At 46.6% G+C, this 21,513-nt stretch overlaps 1 protein-coding gene across 2 annotated transcripts in view; it reads right to left on the reverse strand.

The window, feature by feature from the left end:
- Window positions 1-18,998, reverse strand: part of PIR (pirin) — a 92,889-nt gene extending 73,891 nt beyond the window's left edge. Inside the window, exons 1-3 of one of the 2 annotated variants that reach the window (XM_075539007.1) lie at window positions 18,735-18,998; window positions 16,780-16,937; window positions 6,460-6,552 (exon numbers count right to left, since the gene is read on the reverse strand). In XM_075539007.1, the coding sequence (XP_075395122.1) occupies window positions 6,460-6,552; window positions 16,780-16,875 (189 nt within the window). In that variant the 5' untranslated portion in view covers window positions 16,876-16,937; window positions 18,735-18,998. Of the gene's footprint in view, window positions 1-6,459; window positions 6,553-16,779; window positions 16,938-17,248; window positions 17,393-18,734 lie in introns of those variants that run through there. The other variant, XM_075539008.1, reaches the window with a different exon arrangement.
- Between the last annotated feature and the right edge of the window lie 2,515 nt (window positions 18,999-21,513).

Below are 21,513 nucleotides of genomic sequence, written 5' to 3' on the forward strand. Positions count from 1 at the left end.
TTGTATGTGTTTCATGAGTCTGGAGAGTACGTTATAGACTCGTATCAGACATATGGGCTAACATTGGAGTTATAGGCTTGGACTGGACTGGGTTGGAATACTTTCTTAATGGACAATTATCCTTTCTATAAAACTCTATCTTACACACCTACGAGTCTCCCTGGATTTGTTTCTCTAGTCTACTCGGACTAACACAGGTGGTGATTCTACAATTCCCCTTGATATGATTACATGACTGAACTATTCAATTGCATGACACATAAATCATGTGTCAATAAAACTGCTGGGGCAAAAGTGAGTGTGCACTCAAGCTATGTATTTTTATTCATATTTTATGTTCCTATGTTCCAAAGCAAACCCACTTCGATCACGTTGATTCTACTTCATAGCACTTAGTAGAACTGCGTCCTCATGTTTCCAAGGCTGCAGTCTTACAGAAGCTGACTGCCATAGTGCTCCCTCAGAGCCACTGGTGGGTCCAAACCCTCAACCTTTTGCTTCAGCAGCCGAGTGTTTAACCACCATGCCACCAGGGCAGCCCGAGGTGATAGGTCTTTACGGGCGCCGACAGCCGCATCTGGCTCCTTGCTTGAGTCAGGTGCACCGTCGTCCTCAAAGCAACATTCATGCTTTTCAACGTTTTAAAGCAGTCTTGTGCAGCAGACTTACCCAATGTGATGTATTCTTTGGTCTCTTGACTGCGACTTCCATGAGCATTGATTGATTGTGGATCCAAACAGGACAAAATCCTTGACAACTTCCACCCTTTATCATGATGTAGCCTATTGGGTCTAGTTGTAAGGATTTGTATTTTCTTTACTTATGATCATTTTTACTTTTAAAAATATGAATCATGTGTCTTCAAACACAACCACACACTTAATAAGGAGGCTTCAAAAGTTCACAGAAAAATTCGTGTTCTGAAATTCCATTTTCCCACAAACTCTTGGAAGCCCTCTGATATTGGAGCTTTAACTTCTAAAGCACATGGTTTGTGGAAGGCTACCATTTACAGAAGGCGCTCTCACTCCATTTGACTCGACCTAAAACCAGGAGCCCCAGTGGCACAGTGGTTACACATTGGTCTACTAACCACAAAGTCACCAGTTCAAAACCACCAGTCACTCCAAGGGAGACACATGGAGCTTTCTACTCCCATAGAGAGTTACAGTCTTAGAAATCCATGGGGGTAATTCTACCCTGGCCTATAGGGTGGCTGTGAGTCAGCATCTACTCAATGGAAGTGAGTGTGGTGTTTTATTTGGAGGATCACTATGAGTCAGAATCCACCGATGGCCCAACAACAATAAAATCCTTCACGGAGTAGTTCCAAGTTGTAATACCTTGTACTTCATCAAGCATCCCCTTTAGAAGACACTTTATAATGGCGGGGAAAAACAATATGTTTAATCATTCATTTTATTTTATATATCCGTCATCCTCAGCAGGTATCATCACTTTTTATTATGCAATTAAATTCAGCCAGCTGAAAAGACTGACAGTTCCCTTGGGCATTGTGAGGGAAAGTTGAAGCAATTCGTAATGCAAATACAAGGCAGACGGAATATGATTAATGCCATCATAAAGGTATGATGTGGAGGAGACTGGCAATGTAATGTTATGGAGACTGTATTGAGTTATCCCCTAAAAATCCATGTCCACCTGGAATCTCAGACTATCACCAGATTTGGAAACTGGTCTTTGCAGATGTAAAGACACCAACTCCTCATTTATCAAGTCTCTCTAGCTGATATTTTACATCAACAGTCAGAGTAAAAAAAAATCTACTATCTGACTAATTCGTGAATTAACAATGTTCATTTGGCAGTGACAAAGGCCAAGGTGTGAGGAGAAGATAATGTTGAGTGTGAAGGTTAAGTTCATGTGTCACCTTGGCTGGGTCGAGAGTCTGCCAGTTATGCCAGGCTGCAATTTGACAGTTATGTAATGATGTACCTTGCCACTTCTGTAAGGATGTAACCATCCTCCAATTTGTAATCTAATCTGGTCATCCTCCATTTTTCTATTAATGCCGATTTTCACATAATGACTTGGACTCTGGAATTTAACCATGTCAATAAGTGAGAAGCAGATAGAGTTAAGAATCTCCAGATGATATCATACTAGGTTTGGGGGGAGTCCCTAAATCCAATTACATGTCCCCTGATTAAAAGAGTGGACACACAGGGAGAATACGATGTGACGGTAGAAGCACAGGTTGGAGTCACGATGCATCTATAAGCCAAGGACTTGGACTGCAAGGGTGGTTGGCAAGCACTAGCAGTGAGGAGAAAGGCGGGGCAAAGATTCAGCCTCCAAAAGCAATGGGTCGATCCTGACTTCATCATTTCATACGTTTGCAGCCACCTCATCTGTGGCCGTTTTTAAGGCAGGCCTAGGAAGCGAATGCAGGGATAAAGGAAAGAGAAAGCGCATCCTCTTAGAATTGTCTGAAAACTTGTCCGAGAGAGTGCGATTTTAAGAGTCCTTGAAAGATGAGTAAACATTTGGCATCTGGAGCTTGTGGATAGAATGACAAGGAGTCCCAGGGACAAGAGGTGGCTCTATAGGAAACACAGGCCTCTGGCGTCCAGATCTGAATCGAATATGTATATGAGACCAAAACCTAATTGCTGTGGATTTGACTCCATCCCACAAAGACTCCATAGCTGGCAGAGTAGACCTGAGCTCCACGGGCTTCTCAATAGCTGCTTGTTGTTGCTGGTTTTTTAAGTATATCACTAGGCCTTTCTTCTGAGGTGCCTCTGGGTGGAGTTGAATCTCCAGTCATTTGGTCTGCAGATGCGCATCCACTATCTGCACCACTCAGTGGTCATTGGATAAGGGCGCTGGGGAAACGAAAGGACTGACTTCCATTGGTACTTGAAAGCAAGACACGGTGCCAGCATGTTAGCAGAGAAGAGACTCGCAAGAGGAAATGCTAGGTGGGGAAGGGAGAGTGGTCTCCAGTCATGTCTTGGTTCATCCCATCTTTACACTGTGCAATTAACTTTTTATCCTCTGCAAATACACTGCCATCTGAAAGCAAGCAGGCAGCTTACCTCTGGCTCTCTTAGAAACACCCCCCCACTGCCGTCTTCTGCCTACATCCCAGCACACCCTGTAAGGCTCACCGTAGCCCAGCGCTTGCACGCCACGAGCCTTCCATCAATATTAACTCATTCACACACATCTGAAACCCTCAATAAGCCCTGGCCTATTTCCTGAAATTACAGGTTGTGCTCACTCAGTGCAGACAGCTAACCCTGGTCATGGGAAGTAATTTTCCCCGACTGGAGAGATATCTATTGGTGAAGAATGGGACACTTTGAAAGGGCCACGATATGAAATGATAATGGCACAAGACCTCTTTAAAGGGCTGACGAGCAGGGATCTTACTTTGAGGACTAAGGTGCACCTGACTCCAACTAAGGGCTTTGCGGTCTCCTTATAAGCACGTGAAAGGTGAGCGTTGGATGAAGATGACTGAAGAAGAATCAATGCATTTGATTTATGGTGCCGGTAAAGATTATGGAAAGGGCCGCAGACTGCCAGGAGAAGAAACAAATCTGTCTGGGGAAAGTTCATGCTCCTGAGAAATGAGAATGGGGAGATTGGGTCGCACATAACTTTGGACACGTTATCGGGAGAAGCCAACCCTCCAAACCCCACTGTCATCAAGTCAATTCCAACACATAGCAACCCTATACAGGGCCCAGGAGGCTGTCTATCTTCACAGAATAAGAGTGCCTCATTTCTCCTGCAGAGTGGCTAGTGGAGTTGATAGGCCAATAATTAGGTTAGCAAAGGCCCCTAAGAGAACTGCCAGGACTCCTGGCAGGAGAGACCAGTCCCTGGAGAAGGACCTCATGTTTGTTAAAGAACCAGCTCAGAGAAAATGAGGAAGGCTCCAGGAGCTGGCTTAAATCGTGGCTGCCACCAACAATTCCCTGGGGGTACGACGGGAAGAGAGGGAGGGAAGGAGGGGAAGGGAGAACTGATAGCAAAGATGACTGTAAACCCCACTGGAGGGGAACGAATAACAGAATTGTAGGGGAATGGAGACAGTGTACAGTGTAAAATATGGCACAAATAATAACTATTTATAATATAAGAATAAGGGTTCCTGGGGGGTAGGGTGGGGGAGGGAAGGGATAAAGGGGAGCTGAAATCAAAGAGTTCAAGAAGAAAGAGAATGTTTTGAACATGGTCGTTGCAGTAATTGTTCAATTATTGCTTGATCGAATTGAATTCTGGATTGTTGTAATAGCTTTAAGAGGTCCCAATAAAATGATTTAAATGAGTAACTACATAAGCAGTGGATGCCATGGGCTCAGACATAACAACCATTGCGAAGGTAGCGTTTCGTGCTATTGTACGCAGGGTTGCTATGAGCCCGAACCGACTTGACAGCACCTAACAATGGCAATAAAATGGAAGTGAACGATAAATGTTCATCAGAATCCCTAAGTTTTAAAATTAAGTTTGTCCATTTAAGGTCGCCTTTAGACATCCTCTTTTTGAGGTTATATTAATATTCCAGCCTCTTGATACTATAATTCCATACAGCTGAGTTTAACTATTTACAGTCCTCTTGGATTACATTTGGGGGCTCATAGTATTATATGGCTCAAGGTTCACATTTTCTAAATACTCTTGCCTGAAAACAGATGCTGTCCTCCTAAAAGTATTCAATAGTTTCTTCTACCTACAATTCTTGCTCCCTATTCACAGTCCAACGGGAAGCAGCCCCATTGGAGCTTCATTTAATGGTGGTCCTGGGTGTCACAACTGGTTACCAACGTGACTGTTAACAAAAGCTTGGTGGTTCCAAGCCACCCAGAGGTGCCTTAGGAAGACGCCCTGGAAGAAATCAAGTCCATGGTAACTGGCTTTAATTTTTATCATTTGTTTCTACTTCTTTTAAAATAGAGATACTAAAATCCTAGAGTAGCCAATCTGTTCTTGTTATGAGGTGTCGTGGAGTCAGTTCTGAGACTGACCAAACGGATCACCACCTGGTCCTTCGTCATCCTCCCAATGGTTGTTCGGTTAGAGCCCATGGTTGGAGCCACGGTGTCCATCCATCTTGTTGAAGGTCTTCCTCTTTTCTCTGCCCTACTCTCTATCCAGTCAATTGTAAGTTAATTTTAGCCTAATATCCATTACCTCTAAAATGGTATTTTCTCTTCGAAGTGATTATTAATTTTTAAGTCATTTTATTGGGGGCTCATACAACTCTTAGCACAATCCGCACATCCATCCACTGTGTCGAGCACATTTGTACATTTGTTGCCATCATCATTTTCAAAACATTTGCTTTCTACTTGAGCCCTTGGTATCAGCTTCTCATTTTTTGCCTCCCTCTCCCACCCTTCCGCCCTCAGAAACCCTTGAGAATTTATAAATTATTATTATTTCATGTCTTACACTGACCAATGTCTCCCTTTACCCACTTTTCTGTTGTCCATCCCCCTGGGAGGGGGTTATTAGTAGGTCATCATGATCGGTTCCCCCTTACCCCCACCCACCTTCTCCTTCCCCTCCTGGTGTTGCTACTCTCAATATGGGTCCTGAGGGGTTTATCTGTCCTGTATTCCCTATGTTTCCAGCTCTTATCTGTACCCATGTTTGTACTCTGGTCTAGCCAGATTTGTAAGGTAGAATTGGGGTCCTAATAGTGGTGGGGAGGAAGCATTTTAAAAATAAACACTTTCCCAATCTGAGCAAATGCCTTGGGGGCCACATCTGACCTCCACTGGCTCCACAAGGCAGAAGAATCTAACTCCATCCAGTCCAAGGCCGACTGCCCAGAGACAGAGGCCAGGCAGGCTCCCATCCTTTATTTATCTTCACCCTGTTCTGGTGCCACGTGTCTCTCCCACAGCACTCTATGTCTTTGCTGGGTTGGATGAGCCATTTAAATGGCCGCAGCGAACAGATAGTACTCACGATTATGCAGTTCATTGGGGACCTTTCTCTGTTACTACAAGTTAGGATCAGGAAACATTAAGGATCCAGTGCTGTTTTCCATAGCAGCTCCCTTCCTCAGCCATGCCAGCAACCAGGTGTGCCTCTGTCTAGTCTTTAGCATCTCGCCCATATGGTCCCCTGGCCTCCGTTTTCTTCTTTAGGCAGGGAACCTCACTGCTATGCCTCATTGTCTTGGCGCTGCTCCTTGATTCTGCCTAATGGTCTTGGTGCTATGGTCTTGGGAGTCTCTGCTACCTCTGTCACTTCATGCATGGGCTCCACTGGTGGCTGTTCTTCCTTGATGCTTGTGGGATTCCTGTGCCGGCTTCTGAGATGGCTTACTCTTGTGGCCAGTGGCATAACAAGACTGAGCAATCCCCTCTATGAGCGTTTCACACACCTTATTGCAATGGTACGAAGTTATGGATAGATGACCCATGTGTGAATAAGTTCTCATGTCACCACCCGATCGAATTGTGTACTCACTGTTTCAAAGCCTCGATGAGGATGGTCAGGAAAGCCACCTGGTCTACCGCCTTTAAATTCGTCAAACAGCAAAAATGGATCCAGATTTTTTAACTGAAATTAAAAAGAAAAATCAGCAGATTAGACATGCCTTTTATGTCACACCTGTGATGGGGGGGTGACCCCACATGACAAAGGAGAACTGCCCCATGTGGTTCCCTTGGCTGTAATTTTTACAAAAGCAGATCACCTGGCCTCTCCCCACCGGGTGAATTCAAACTGCCCATCTTTAAGTTAGCAGCCAAGTGTTTAACCACTGTACCACCAGGGCTCACTACTTAAAGACATCACCACAAGCACATCTAGAAAACCTCATGGGATATTACATAGTCAATCAGCAACTTCTGCAGTGAAAATTTCTTTTAGAAAAGAATTCCTTACAGAGAGAGAGAGAGAGAGAGAGAGAGAGAGAGAGAGAGAGAGAGAGAGAGAGAGAGAGAGAGAGAGAGAGAGACTGACTAATTAAATAAGGAATTTGACATTTTATGCGCAGCACCACGGCTAGGCAAACATTGCATCCATCATCTGAGATCTCAAAAGCTAAACACAAGGAAGACGCAGTCTGTGTCCTAAAAGTCCCTGCCCCACCCCACCTCATGAGGAACAGATTGGAAAATGAGCAATTACAAGCTGAAGCTACACGCTCAGGAGAAAGATAACCTAGCATATACAGGGTCAAGGAGAACTGTCGTGTGAAGGTGGCCCTTCAGTTGGGTCTTGAATTACATGCAAGAGTTAATCAAGAAGAAGTGAGGGATTGGAGAGGGACTGATTACCCAAACAACTGGGCCTGCCTGAAGAACTTCCAAGAAGCTCCTCCGAAGGACATCAGTTCTGATGTCCAATGGAACTCGGCTGAAAGGAAAAATGCTAGAAAGATGTTTGTGTTTCGATGACTATAAAAGGCATGCGACTGTCTGGTTCATAACTAACGATGGATAGCATGGCAAAACATGGGGACTGTGGAACACTTCAATGGGCCCACATAGAACCTGCACATGCACCAACAGGCAGCGGTCAGACCAGAACAAGGGGGGCACTGCATGGCTTAACATCATGAAAGGAGTGAGTCAGGGTTGTATTCTTCCAGCAAACTCGTTCAATCTGTATGCTGAGCAAACCATCCGAGAAGCTGGGCTGTGGGAAGAAAAGCACAGCATCCGGAGTGGAAGAACCCTCAGTACAACCTACTGTGTGTAGCTGACGCAACTTTGGTTGCCTAAAGCGAAGGGGACTAGAAGTAGTTATTGGTTAATATATCCCAAGCCATGGTCATCAATATGGATTGCACTTCCACATTCACAAACCCCCAATCCTCCCAACCGGCCCCATAGCGACATCATGATCAACAGAGGAAAGACAGAAGTTATCAAGGGTTTCATTTGACTTGTATCCATAATCAACACACATGGAAGCAGAAGTCAAACAATGAAACGGCATAGGGCATCGGGCAAATGTGCTGTAAAAGATCTTTCTTTGAAGGGTTACAATGCAAATATATTAGTAGTTTAGGTGCACTTGAACTAAGCCATGGTATTTCTAATCGCCTCATCTGCATGTGAAGGCTTCACTGTGAATAAGGAAAGTTAGCGAGGAATTGCTGCATTTGAATTATGGTGTTGGTGAAGAGTATTGGAAGTGCCATGCTCTGCCAGGGGAACACATCTGTCTCGGAAGAAATACAGCCAGAATGCTCCCTGGAATGGAGAATGGCAAGATATCATCTCACATTCTTAGGACATGCTATCAGGAGGGCCCCATCCTTGAGGAAGAACATGAGGAAGACCCTCAATGAGGTTGGTTAACACAGTGCCTAACACAATAGGCTCAAAGATAGGAATGCCTGTGAGATGACACAAGACCTGGCAGTGCTTTGTTCTGTTGTGTATAGAAACCTAACAACAACAACAACAACGACAAAGCTACTACTCCCACCGTATGTACTCGTGTATAACCCGAGCTTTGCAGCACATTTTTAACGCAGATTTTGTGACAAAATTCGGCTCCTTGGCTGATATTCGGGTCGGCTTATACTAGAGTATGTACGCTATATATTGGGACAAAGGGTACATATGGGAGTATGATGAAGGACAGATGTCAAATCTTGAAGGAGTTAGACTTTATCCTGAAATTAAAGAGTGTTAATCGGGGGTGGAGAGGATCAGATTTAGAAAGATCACTGTGGGAAATGGGCTGCGGATAAAAAAAGATCGAGAGCAAAGGGTTGAGAGAGAAGGCTAGTAGTCCAAGCCATAACACAGGCTCGGGCTAAAACAAGGGCATCAGTGATAGAGAATGGCAGAGACAGAAAGGAGAGTGCACGTTTCTGGCGAGGGTGCCAGCCTAGGGCCATTCATGTGACAAAGGAACGTGACAGAAGCCTTTGCTGTGCTCCTGAGAGCCGATTTCAATGCAAAATGACAGTGTGTATACGGCGGACGAGAACACGGGGTTCCCAGGGCTGTAATTTCTTCAAAGGCAGACCGTCACATCGGTCTCCTGTGGGGTGGCTGGTGGGTTCAAGTCCCTGACTTTTCAGTTAGCAACTGAACACTTAAACCATTGTGCCCCTGGCACAATACCCGACCCAGCAGCATTGAAATCGTCCTGGTGATTTCATTTTAAATCCTGTTGATTTTAAGATAGATACATAAATATTATCTATAAATAGAACTGTTCATAGTAGTGGTTCCTTTTATTGTGCAAAGCTAGAAGATACTGCATGATACAAATCAAGCTCAAAAAGAGAAGTAGAAACAGACCTGTTAGCAACACATCGTGACAAGTGTGGTGGCTCCTCTTCCGTGGTTTAGAAAAGTTATCAAGTCCTATGAACAAAACTGGTGGAAGCTTGAGTGGAATGGCTGAATCTATAGACCAATGTGGGAAGAACTAACACTTCCATGCACTCACCGCACGGAGTCAATTCCGATGCACGGAGACCCTATAAGACGGAGTAGAGCTGCCCCTTTGGGTTTTCGAGCCTGTAAATCGTATGGAAGCAGACTGTCACATCATTGCCCCACAGAATGACGGGTCAGCAGTTCGAACCCACAGGCTCAAACTTGTAACCCCCTACTTCGGTCTTTGTCACGGTTTTCCAATCATGTTGCATTATCTTCTCCAGCTGGGCTTTACTCTGTTCATTTTCTTTTCCCATTCATTTTCTTTCTAGCCAGCTTAACAAGTTTTTAAGGGTCTCATAAACAATGCTTTAAAACTGTTCTTTTGACTCCGTGGGCCACTGGGGATTAGAAAGGTGTGACTGACCAGGTGCTTTTGAACACGGCCATGCTCGTATTCATTTGCATCATTCGCTTATGGACATGCACATCATCAATGGAGCCCACTGCTCTTGCCCCATAAAAAAACACGAAACAAACAAAAAAACCCAAACTCACAGCCATGGAGTCCATTCTGACTCTCAGCGACTCGATAGGACAGGGGAGAACTGCCCCTGTGAGTGTCTGTGACTGTAACTGCGCATGGGAATACAAAGTGCCATCTTTCTCCTACGGAGCGGTGACTGCCCTGGTAGTAAGCAGCCCCTCGCGGGACCACTCCGCCACCAGCTCCTGCTGCACAGTTCCCGTGCTTTTGCTGGCTTTCCCTGGGCTCGGCTGGTCTCGACACGTCTCTTCACTCGGGAACTCAATCTGGGATGTGCTGTTCTCACGGGCAAGCACCGAAACAAAGGCAAGCCAAGCCAAGCCCATCGTGGACTCCCATCGACAGGTCCCACTGGTTAAAGCGCATGACATGGCCACGCCCGCAGTCAGGGCAGAGGGCCCTTTAGTCCTGACGATAGGACTCATGGGAAGTGCGCCTCGAGTGGGTGTGGGCGTGTCATCATATTACAGGAAGGGAGGGAGTATTGGGGCGTGATCGTTGCACCTACATCAGTCAACAGAGGAAAACCTCAAACCAGACCTCTTGCCTGGGAGTTGATTCTGACCCATGGTAACAGGTCTCATTTCCAATCCGTACCCTTTTTTTTCCCTTTACTTGGCTGTTTGCAAAGTAGGTCCCCAACCACAATTTTGAGGAGGAAGCCGCTAGGGCACATTCAGATCTTGTCACCAGTGATCAGGCTGTTTAATGTTGATTTCTGTCTAGATTCCCTTTATGCAGTTACGGAATTTGATTTCTAGTCCTAGTTTTCAAAGGTTCTTTTTCTCAGACATATGTGATTGCTGGATTTTACTGAATGTTTTATTTTTTTCCTGCATCCATCGAGATACTTGTATGTTTTTTTTTTACTTTCAAATCTCTTGTTGATAAATTACATAAGTGGGTTTTTTTCCTAGCATGGCACCAAATCTGCTCTCCTAATAATAGCAACAATGAGCTTAAAGAAGACATGGAAATGAAATGGGGCTGGGAAAAGATAGGGTATGACTGCACATACTTCCGTATCCTTTTTGTGTTGTCATGGAATCATAGATAACTTGCAGGATTGTAAAGATAGGAAACAATGATGGTATAGCACCTGGCCTGTAGGTGCTGCATGCATGGGTCATACCTGCTATATGACACCTGCCTTATATACCTCTGGAGAAGTCCTGGTGGCACAGATGTTGGGCTGCTAACCACCAGGTTATGGTTCAAACCAGGTAGCCACTCCTTGGGGGAAAGATGAGGCTGTTTACTCCTTTAAAGACTCAAAGTATCAGAAACCCATAAGAGAGTAGTTCTATTCTGTTTTACAGGATCCATACGAGTTGGAATCCACCTGAAGGGAAACCCCCCAAAAAATACCAAACTGAAGTCATTGAGTCGATACTGACTCATATCAACTTTATAGGACAGGGGAGAACTAGCCCTTTCCGTTTTCCAGACTATAAATCTTTATAAGAACAGCAGGCAGCCCCGTCTTTTTTTCAAAGAGCCTCTGGTAGAGTCGACCTATCGACCTTGCGGTTAGCAGTACAATGCATAGTCCACTACATCACTGGGGTTCCTAAAAGTTCCTAATATTTTCTAAGAGTTCAGCAAACATTCAACAACACATTAACTAAACATGTGTTAGCTGAAGAGAAGATCTGATTTCTATGAGAAGCCGGGTTTTCTAAAGTGTTTGTTTTCCTTTTCCTTCACATTAAACTGATCACCTTCTCTGTTGTTTTTGTTTTCTGAGCCACATGAAAAATCAAGTCCAGCAGACCATTCCAAATACTTTAGTTGCCAAATGCGTGGGGCAGTTTCCAAGTGACTTCTTTTGATCTCTTGGGAAGGCCAGTTGAAACTTGTGGTCACCACCCCATAATAAGCAGCTTGGCATTTTACTTAAACCAAGAGGCACAGGAAGCCGTTACCAGAAAAGGCAAGCTCCTTGGCAATAGGATTGACCCGCTGCTCTTTTTTTTTTAATATGATGTCCCACTGGGTCTAGAATATTCCTCTGTCTATCAAAGGTCCATCTTAACTGATGCAGGTCTGAGGTCCCTGGCCTCTCCGGCTCTGTGGTAGAATTCTTGCCTTTCACGAAGGAAATCTGGGTTCGATTCCTAGCTAAATCCAGCTAATGCGCAGCCACCACTCGTCTGTCAGTGGAGGCTTGCACTGATACAGACTTGCTAAGATACAGAACAGGTTTCAGTGGAGCTTTCAGACTAAGATGGACTAGAAACAACCCCTTGACAACTGCTTCTGACAATCAGCCAGTGAAAGCCCTATGGATTACAACAGTGTGATCCACAACCAGTCATGGGGATTGCCCTAGACAAGGCAGCATTTCCTTCCGTGATGCGTGGGATTGTTGTGGACTACTCAATAGTAGTTAACACCACCAAGCCTTTTTACAGCGAGGTGTGGTCATCTGACTAAGTCAGATTGATGAGATACACATGGAGGTTGTTCTGTGTGGCTTTTAGGGAAGTCCTTATAAAAAGGAGGCAGGAGAGCTGGTAGATGTGAGTATATGTTATTGTGTGCATGTATAGATGTATCTGCAGGCATGTTTGTATGCTGAACACATGAGGGAGCTTCAAAAAATTGTGCAATTCTATTTCGAGCTTCATTATTCTTGTAATTCCCTTTTATTACAAGCTTTTTGAAATGTATATATTCATGTCTTAGAGGGCACAATAACCAAACACTTCAGGGAGTGGTTTACTGGACTTGAAGACTTAGACCCATTGTCTTGTGGGACAGCTCGGCCAACTGGTACAGCAAGGTTTATATAGCTTATGTTCAGCAGCCTACTTGGGGACTGTTGAATGGAATCTTAAACGCTTGTGAGTGGCTATTTAAACTACAACTATTACTATCCGTTTTTCTGGATCAAAATAGAAAGAAGGGAACAAGAGATCCAAACTAGCTCACAGAACTAGTCCACACCAACCACATTCTCATGTATCCTGAGACCAGAAGAACTAGATTGGGCCCAGCTACCATGATCTACTCTGACAAAGGCTCGGGAGAAAGACCCTGATTGAATGTGAAATAAGTGTAGAAAATTCAAATTCTTTAAAAACCCCAGACTTACTGGACAAGTAGAGCCTTGAGGAACTCTGAGGCTGTCATCCTAGAACACCCTTTGCACTTGGAACTGAAGGCACACTCAGAGGTCACCTTGCAGCCAAGTGACAGATTAGATCATAAAATAAACAATATCACTAATGAGTACCTAGTTCTTTCAAAGAAGAACTTATATGAATCCAAGCAGTCAACGTTTACCATAAAGCAAGTTTGAGAAGCTAGGTAGGGACAGGGAAGCTAGAGTAAGAGAAATGAAACAACTAAAATGGAAATACAGAGAATGCTGGCACAGTATGAAAAATGTCACAAATGTCACTGAACAATATTATTAAAAAGGATAACACAAACCCACGGCCAACGAGTCAATTCCTACTCATAGCAACCTTGTATAGGGTTTCAAGACGGCCATAATTGAAGGAAATGTTGATATTTCAGAAGTTAGTGAAAATCAAGATGTGATATTTTCCCCAGTCCATTCCACTCATGGTTCCAGTTAAGAATCCTGACTGAAGAGCTATATTTTCAAGATCCCCATACTCTATTAGTCAAAGGATCTCCTCTGTACCAAGTATGCCTTTACCTAGGAAAAAAGAAGTTGATACAAATCAGTCTCGATCCCATCACCCTGGAGCGCTCACTCTTAAGGTTAGCCCTTGGCATTCATATAATTGTATGTTTGACAGCATAGGGAGTACACAGAATGAAAAAACGCATTCCTGGTTTTCTGAAAATGATATGTTCGGTGAAAGCGTACACAGCAAATTAGGTTCCCATTTGACAACTTCTACATAAATTGTTCAGTGTTAATTAAATTTTCCACACTGTGTCAACCTCTTCAATTGCATTCTGGTCATTCTATTTTCGGGACTATAGTTCCCCTGCCTCCTTCTGTGCTTATGTCTGCTTTAGAGTAAATGTTGACCCTTTGGTCTCACATTTTTATGGGTTTTGAATGGCATCTGGCACTCATGTGAGGAGCCTCGGTGGCACAGTGGTTACACTGGGGGCTGCTAATGCAAGGTCAGCAGTTCAAACCACCAGCCATTCCTCGGGAGAAAGACCGGGTGTCCCACTCCTGTCTCCACTTTGATCTTTTCTTTTTACCTGTCTTTTTAATGACTTTTGCTTTCCATGAATGCTGTTTTTGATGCCCATTGGGGCAGTTATACCCTGGCCCACAGGGTAGCTATGAGTTGAGTCACAATTGATTCGTGGGCAGTGAGCGAGGTTTTGGGTTGGTTGGTGCTCGTCATGCTCGGGCCAGGCTGGTCAAACATGTGATTAACTCACCCCTAATGTGAAATGTGATGGCTGGAACTGCTTCTCTTTGGTCAGGCGTGGAATGTTAGCTGGTAGTACTGCTTTTCCGGGCCTGATATGGCCTGTGGGCTGGATGTTTCCCACCTCCGTTTAAAAATGTGAAGCAAATCTAGCCCCTGAGGTCACCTTTTAGCTAAATAGCAGACTGGCACACGAGCCAATTATAATCATTGTGACTTTGTCCCCAACAAAACCCAAAGGTATTTTCACATCAAATGCCAGTTGTTGCAGGTATGTTGAAATCATATACATGAGGCTCACGTTGTTGTTGTTAGGCGTGGTTGGGTCAGTTCCTGCTCATAGCGACCCTATGTGCCACAGAGCAAAACACTGCCCTCGTCCTCACAGTTGTTCTTATGTTTGAGCCCATTGTTGCAGCCACTGTGTCGATCCATCTTGTAGCAAGCCTTCCTCTTTTTCACTGCCCCTCTACTTTACTAAGCATACTGTCCTTCTCCAGGGACTGGTCTCCCCTGACAACATGGCCAAACAAATGAGGCAAGGTCTCACTATCCTCCCTTTCCAGGGGCATTCTGGCTGTGCTTTGTCCCAGATTTGTGTGTTCTTTTGACAATTCATGGGACTTTCAAGATGCTTCACCAGTGCCATTCATTCAAACTCATCAATTCTTCTTAGGTCTTCCTTATTCCACTGTCCAACTTTCACATGCACATGCGGTGGTTGAAAAGACCACGGTAGAGGCAGACAGACCTTAGTCTTCAGAGTGACATCCTTGCTCTTCAACACTTCAAAAGAAATTTTGTACAGCAGATTTGCCCAATGCAATATGTTGTTGTTTGATGTTTTTGACTGCTGCTTCCATAAGCATTCATTGCTGATCCCAGCCAAATAAAATTCTTGTTTCTGAGTTTTTTTAGAGCCAACATCATGACTTGATTTTTCGTGTGAAATATAAAGTCATATATAAAAAATAAAAAAATTTTTCATGTGAAATATAAAATTGGGCTTGTGCTCCACCCCACCCCCATATTTTATTGATTATCTTTCAGTAAAATATTTCCCTCGGTCAGCCTATGTATTTCATGTTCTGCATTCACAAAGTTTATTCTCACCAGGATTTGAGAGGTTCGAAGAAATTCCCAAAGAACCTCACATGACAAAAACGAAACGGAAAAAAAAATGAATTCCCCAGTGGGTGTGGGCCCAACAAAGGGGCTCAATTAAAGTACCGGCTACCCTTGCCCCACAGAAGCAGGCTTACTGGCTGGTTGCTTAGGGGCTTGGTGATGTGGCCTGGCAAAATATAACTCCACATCCACCTGCCTCTCCCCAAGGTCCACTGTGCATTGAGCATTTAGAATGCTCCTGTTTTCGTGTATCCTTGGGAAAGCATTGTTTGATCTGCTTCAAAAGATATTCCAAGGCCCATGGGAGGCTGATGGTGGGGAGAGAAATGGGAGGGGCTCGGGTAGTAGAAGCCTGTTGGACTGTTGTTAGGTTGGCACAGACCTCGCCCTTCCTTGGCAGCGAGTCAACATCGGACTCCACCAACCTGGAGGGCAGCATTTCTAAGACAAGTCCGAAGGTTTGTTAAACCCAAAGATGTTTTCTATGTTTAAAAAGTGGCATAAAGCTGAAGTCTGGAAACCAAGTATTGTGAGACTAGAAGAGTAAGAAGAGGGACAAACCCGCCTCTCATTTCAAAGTGGAATCCATTTCCCTAATGCATGTCTTTGGGACCCTTGTAACACGGAGTTGTGTGCTCAGCTACTATTGAAGTCAGTGCTTCAAACCCACTCGGTGAGAGAAAGATGTGGCATTTGGCGTTCATAAAAATTCACAGGCTTGGAAACTCAACGAGGCAGCTCTACTCTGTCCTAGAGGACTGATAGACATTGGAATTGACTCACCAGCACATTGCAACAATACATTTGTCCCTTTGGTCCACGTTTTTTTTGACTCGAGGATGGTGCCTGGTTCTAAATTCCTGAGGCTGTGACCACCACTACAGGTCCCTGCGTGGAGCAATCGATCAAACGACTGGGAGTCTGAAACCACCCAAAGGCAATGCAGAAGAAAGGCCTGGCGATCAGCATTCTGCTTGCCCAAGAGATTTTCTTTCCCACAAGTCCTGAGGTTCCCATATCATTCAAATGAAAAAAGCTCTCTGAAACTGAACGATGCCTACCTCACCTTCTCTTAAAGCTTGTCTCCCTTGGCAGAGAGCAGATCAGCCTGGAGGGGGTAGGGTTCCAAGACACACGGAGACACTTTCTCCAGGAAGTTTTGGTGCACCTCCACCCAGGCCACCTGCACTCACATTCCAGAAAGCCCAGCCAAGGCTGAGCTGGGGCTGCTGGTGTGCTGGGGCTGCTCCGCGTGGAGTCTAAGTTTTTAGTTGGCTCCTACGGCCCCCCACAGGGCAGCTCATGACTGCCAGGGACCTTTCTTCCCAAGTCATCCGAGCACCCTACTGTCCCTTCCACAAAACAGCAAGACATCGCCTCCCGGCCAGCATACCTCAGGTCTGCCGATGCTTCTGCGGACCCTTGCACCAACCCCTTCAGATTGCTCCCGGCTGAGCACGGAGAGCGTCACCTTCTTAGAGGACCCCATGGCAACGGCTTGGGATGAGCAGTGTTCTGATGCTGAGCTGCAGAGGACGGCCGGGGGAAGAGCTGGGAGGGGCGACAAAGATGGAGACATCAGGGAGGAGGAAACATGCAAGAATTTAAAAATACAGGTCCTTAAGTTTCGACAGTGCCAAACGACCATAACATCTGCAAGCTCTTGAGGGCTTCCTGTGTCTGCGGGGACTCCCAAAAATTCCTGGTGAAATGCCATTATAGTTTAATGCCACTTTTCCACGAACTTTTGAAAGCCCCCTCATACAGGATGGGGGCTCATCGAGTGGAAACAATAATAAGGGCAGCCAACACATATGAGTACTTCCAAGGTGCCAGGCAGCCTGATTCTTGGTGAGCCTTACCTCAACCAGTCTCGCGGTCTTCTGGTCCAAGCTTCAGCAATGACAGCTCTCTGGGTACTGACTGCGAACCTCCACGGGCCACACACTGGGCCTCACCTCATTTGAAATCTCTCGACAGCCACACCCCATCCTTCTATTGGTTGGGACATTCAGTGAGGCTGAGAGATAGGAGTTTGCAAACCAAACCTACGGCTGTCATAGCAACCCTATAGGGCAGAGTTGCGCTGCCCCGTGGTTCCCAAGGCAGACGGCCAGGCCTCTCTTCTGCTGACTTTGGTGGGCTCGAGCCATTGACTTGGCCTCTAGTGATCAAGAGTTCAACCACTGTGCTACCAGGCTCCTTGACTCTCACTGGGACATGCCAAAGAGATGAGCCTGGAAAAGAATCTTTGAGAGTCATCGAATTCGAAGACCCATCCATCCCTGCAGTTCAGGGCCAATTTTTCTAGCAGGGGCGCTGAGCTTCCCTATGGAGGCATGTAGAGTGCAGACAAGAACAGTCACCCCTGGCCTGGCATCTGTATTGCAGTGCCGATCAGTACCCCACACTTATCACTCAGGAGGTGTTCCACTTTGGGGGCCTGGAGCAATACAGAACTAGTATAACCCCCTTTCCATTTCAAGTGTTGGTGGCGAGTACACCCCATCCCTGGGTGGTGCAAACAGGTAATGTGCTCAGCTGCTAACCAAATCATTGGTGAAAATTAGTAGTTCTTGTCCACCCGGAGGTACCTCAGAAGAAAGGCCTGGTAATCTTCTGAATTTGCAATCAGCCATTAAAAATCCTATGGAGCGTCATTCTGCTCTGACCAATTCCTTCCGATCTTCCCACTGACACCAAGAGCGATGCTTGTAACAAGATGCATGGGACTCAGGAGGCAAGCCCAGATGTGTATCCCAGCTGTGTGACCTGAGACCACTTGCTAGGCTTCTCTGTGGCTGTTTCCCCATCTATAAAAAGAGTATGGCCAGACTGCCTACCTCAAAGGGGTCAGTGTGAGCTGCTAGGATTCAGAGTCGTGGCCTAGACTAAAATGTGTCCTCCTGAGGGCAGGCAACTTGATGGAGCAAAACCACGTAGTTGTTAAACCCAAGGTTGGCACTTCAAACCCACCCCAATGGCCGTGAATGAGAAGGATCTGGCGAACTGCTCCCATACAGATGCTAACCCAGGCTGCCCTACCATACAGGGTGGACCTGAAGGTACAGACATGAGCTTCACACGGAGCAGGCAGAATTGTCCCCACCTCCATACAAGCCTCTAAGGCTAAGCCCACCATGACTCTTCCGGGGTCCTCCCCCCTCAGACAATCTGGTGAGGTCCTCCTGCCGCTTTCAGCGCCTGGCGGGTGAAATGGCCTTCCTCCCTCCCACCTTCCGGACTTTGCCTCCAGCGTCGCCTCGGTCCCTAGGACCTTGCAGCGGCCAGGGGCAGGCGGGCGCCCCCCACCCCGCGTGCGCACGGCCGCAGGGCCCCGGTACTCACGCGGTCGGCGGGCTGCGGGTGGGGGCGGGAGCGGGAGCGGGGCCTGGGGAGGCCGGGTGGAGCCCTGGCGCCGCCTCACGGTGACTCAGCGCTTCCAGGCAGCGGCGGCGAGGGGAGGCGGGAGGCTGGGGGTTCTGGTCCTTGGGCGGGGGCCACACTCTTTTGTTGACACTCAGCCCAGGTGCAGCCTCACCGTGACTCAGCTAATCCTAGTGGGCAGAGGAGAGGCAGGAAGCTCCCGGGTTCTGGTCCTTGGAATGCGGGGTGAGGGGGGGGGACCACACTCCTTTGTTGACACTCAGCGCACGCGACCTTCTGCCTCTCTTAGCCTCCAGGCCTGGGAGAGGGGCGCGCCCCAGCCTTGCAGAGGGAGGCGGAGCGGACCAGGAAAGGGCCCCTTGGGAAAGTGGCGTCTATGTGTCTCCCAAAGATCCCTGGTGGCCCAACGATTAAGCATTAGCCTGCACGCAGAAAAGATTAGCGTTTCAAAGCTACCAAATGGCTCTGAGGGAGGAAGTGTGGGGATGGGCCTCTGTTGACAGAACGCCATAAGCGAGTTATCCTTTCCTATAGGGTCGTTATAAATTGGAATGGACTTGACTGGCAGCTGCTGAGCTTGACTACAGGTGTTGGAATTTTGCCTCCAACCGCTTGAATAGCTGGGTGATCTTGGGCAGGTGGCTCAGCCTCGCTCTGCCTCCAGCTGTGCCTGGCAAAAACTGTCCTGCCAATGAAATGCTCCTTCGTTACCTGCTTTCTTGCAAGATGCACTTAGGATGTGCAGGGAGGCTGGGGCTTGGACGAGACATGTCCCTGCCTAAAGAGAAGGCGAGGAGGCCCTGTGTGTTGCAAATGGTTAAATGCTTCACACGAGCCAAAAGCTTGAACCTGTCCCCATGTACACAGCAAAGCTGGAGACACAGGGAATCCAAGACAGATAACCCCCTCAGGACCAATATTGAGAGTAGCCATACCAGGAGGGGAAGGGGAAGGTGGGATGAGAAAGGGGGAACTGATCACAGTGATGGGCCTATAACCCTCTCCCAGGGGGATGGACAACAGAAAAGTGGCTGAAGGGAGACATCGGTCAGTGTCAGACATGAAGAAATAATAATAATTTATAAATTATCAAGGGGGAGGAACGGAGGGAGGGTGGAGGAGGGAGTTGGGAAAATGAGAAGCTGATACCAAGGGCTCAAGTAGAAAGAAAATGTTTTGAAAATGATGATGCCAACCAATGTGCACATGCTCTTGACACAATGGATTGTGATCAAAGTTGCACGAGCCCCCAATAAAATGATTTAACGAAAAGTTGAGACTACCCAGAAGTGCCTCAGAAGAAAGGCCTGGTGTTCCATTTCTGGAAAATCAGCCATTGGCAACCTTTCGCCCAGGTCTACTGGAACAGCCATGCGGGCGGGTCTGAGGAGTCCGAATCGATTGCATGCCAAGCGACTTCGAAGAGAAGGCACATTGGAGTGGGGAGACAGTGGGGAAGGATCCTGTGTGTTGTACCTACCGTGTCCCAGTGTAGCAATAGACAACACAGAAATAAATGGGCAGGACTGTTCCAATAACACTTCTGTTATGGCTACGAACCTCTCCAGCCCCTGCCATTTTCACTTGTCAGTAGAAATTCTTTTACTTTTGTTTCCCCCTATCCAGCCCCTTCAGAAATGGAAAAGCCATTCTAAGGTCACAGGCTGTATATGTGTTTGGTGGTGGGCCACATTCGGCTGCAGGTTATTGTTGGCAAACCCCTGCTCCTACTGTTACCATGGTCAAACACATGGCTGGAAACCCCAACGGTCAGTGCTTTGAACCGACCAGCCATTCGGAGGGAGAAACATGGGGCCGTCTGCTTCTACAAGGATGGGCAGCCTTGGAAAGTCTATGGGGCAATTCTACTCTGCCCTACCAGGTTGCCGTGAGTCCAAATCCACTTGACGGCACATAGCTTCCCTCCCTGCATTCCTCACACCCTACTTATTTGCATGGCTCAAGACGAAATGAGCTCATGAACATGAACTTGGCAAGTGCCGTGAAGTAATCCTATCAGGCTGCACAGGTTGGGGGAAGTGGCTAAAAACAAAATCTACTCCCTACCCTAACAGGGGAAGAAAGACAGAACTTTCTACTCCTGTAAAGAATTACAGCCTCAGAAACTCACAGGGGCAGTTCTGTCCCATCCAATGGGTTGCAATGAGTCAACGTCAATGGCATAAGTACCCAGACAGGAAGGCGATGTCATGAAAACAGAAGAGAAAGGAAAACTTCCTGATTGGCTAAGTGAGCAGCCTCGTGGCCAAGCCACTGAAGAGCTTGCAGGGTTGACGCAGACTCCGAAAGGTTATCGGACCCTTTAAGGAGCGAAGTGGATTCCGTCCTTATACACACAGGATTCAGAGGGAAAACTGGGAGGTAGAAGGGTCCATTTCAAAAGAGTGGCTTTCCAGGCTGCAGAGGAAACACTTTAGAGTTACAGATTTTTTCAGAGACATTGGGGGGCAGAGGGGGGAAAATTCCACAGACTCACTGTCTCAAGTGAACTCTGAAGGAGCCAGGGAAGGGGATGCCTCTTCCCTGACTTTCAACCGGCCAAGTGAAAACGTCTTCTTGTTAGCTGGCATTGGTATTCAGCCCTTAGCATTTTGAGGGTGACTTCTGCAAGGGTCCCCAAGTCCAATAGAAGGGCGAACACTCTGTCAGACCTTTCAGAGGCCTCAGTCAGCCCTTCTGCAGTCCTGAGCAGGTAACTGACTATTTCTGCCGACTGCCT

This window comes from Tenrec ecaudatus, chromosome X, assembly GCF_050624435.1.
Source record: "Tenrec ecaudatus isolate mTenEca1 chromosome X, mTenEca1.hap1, whole genome shotgun sequence".
In the NCBI taxonomy this organism is placed as follows: Eukaryota; Metazoa; Chordata; class Mammalia; order Afrosoricida; family Tenrecidae; genus Tenrec; species Tenrec ecaudatus.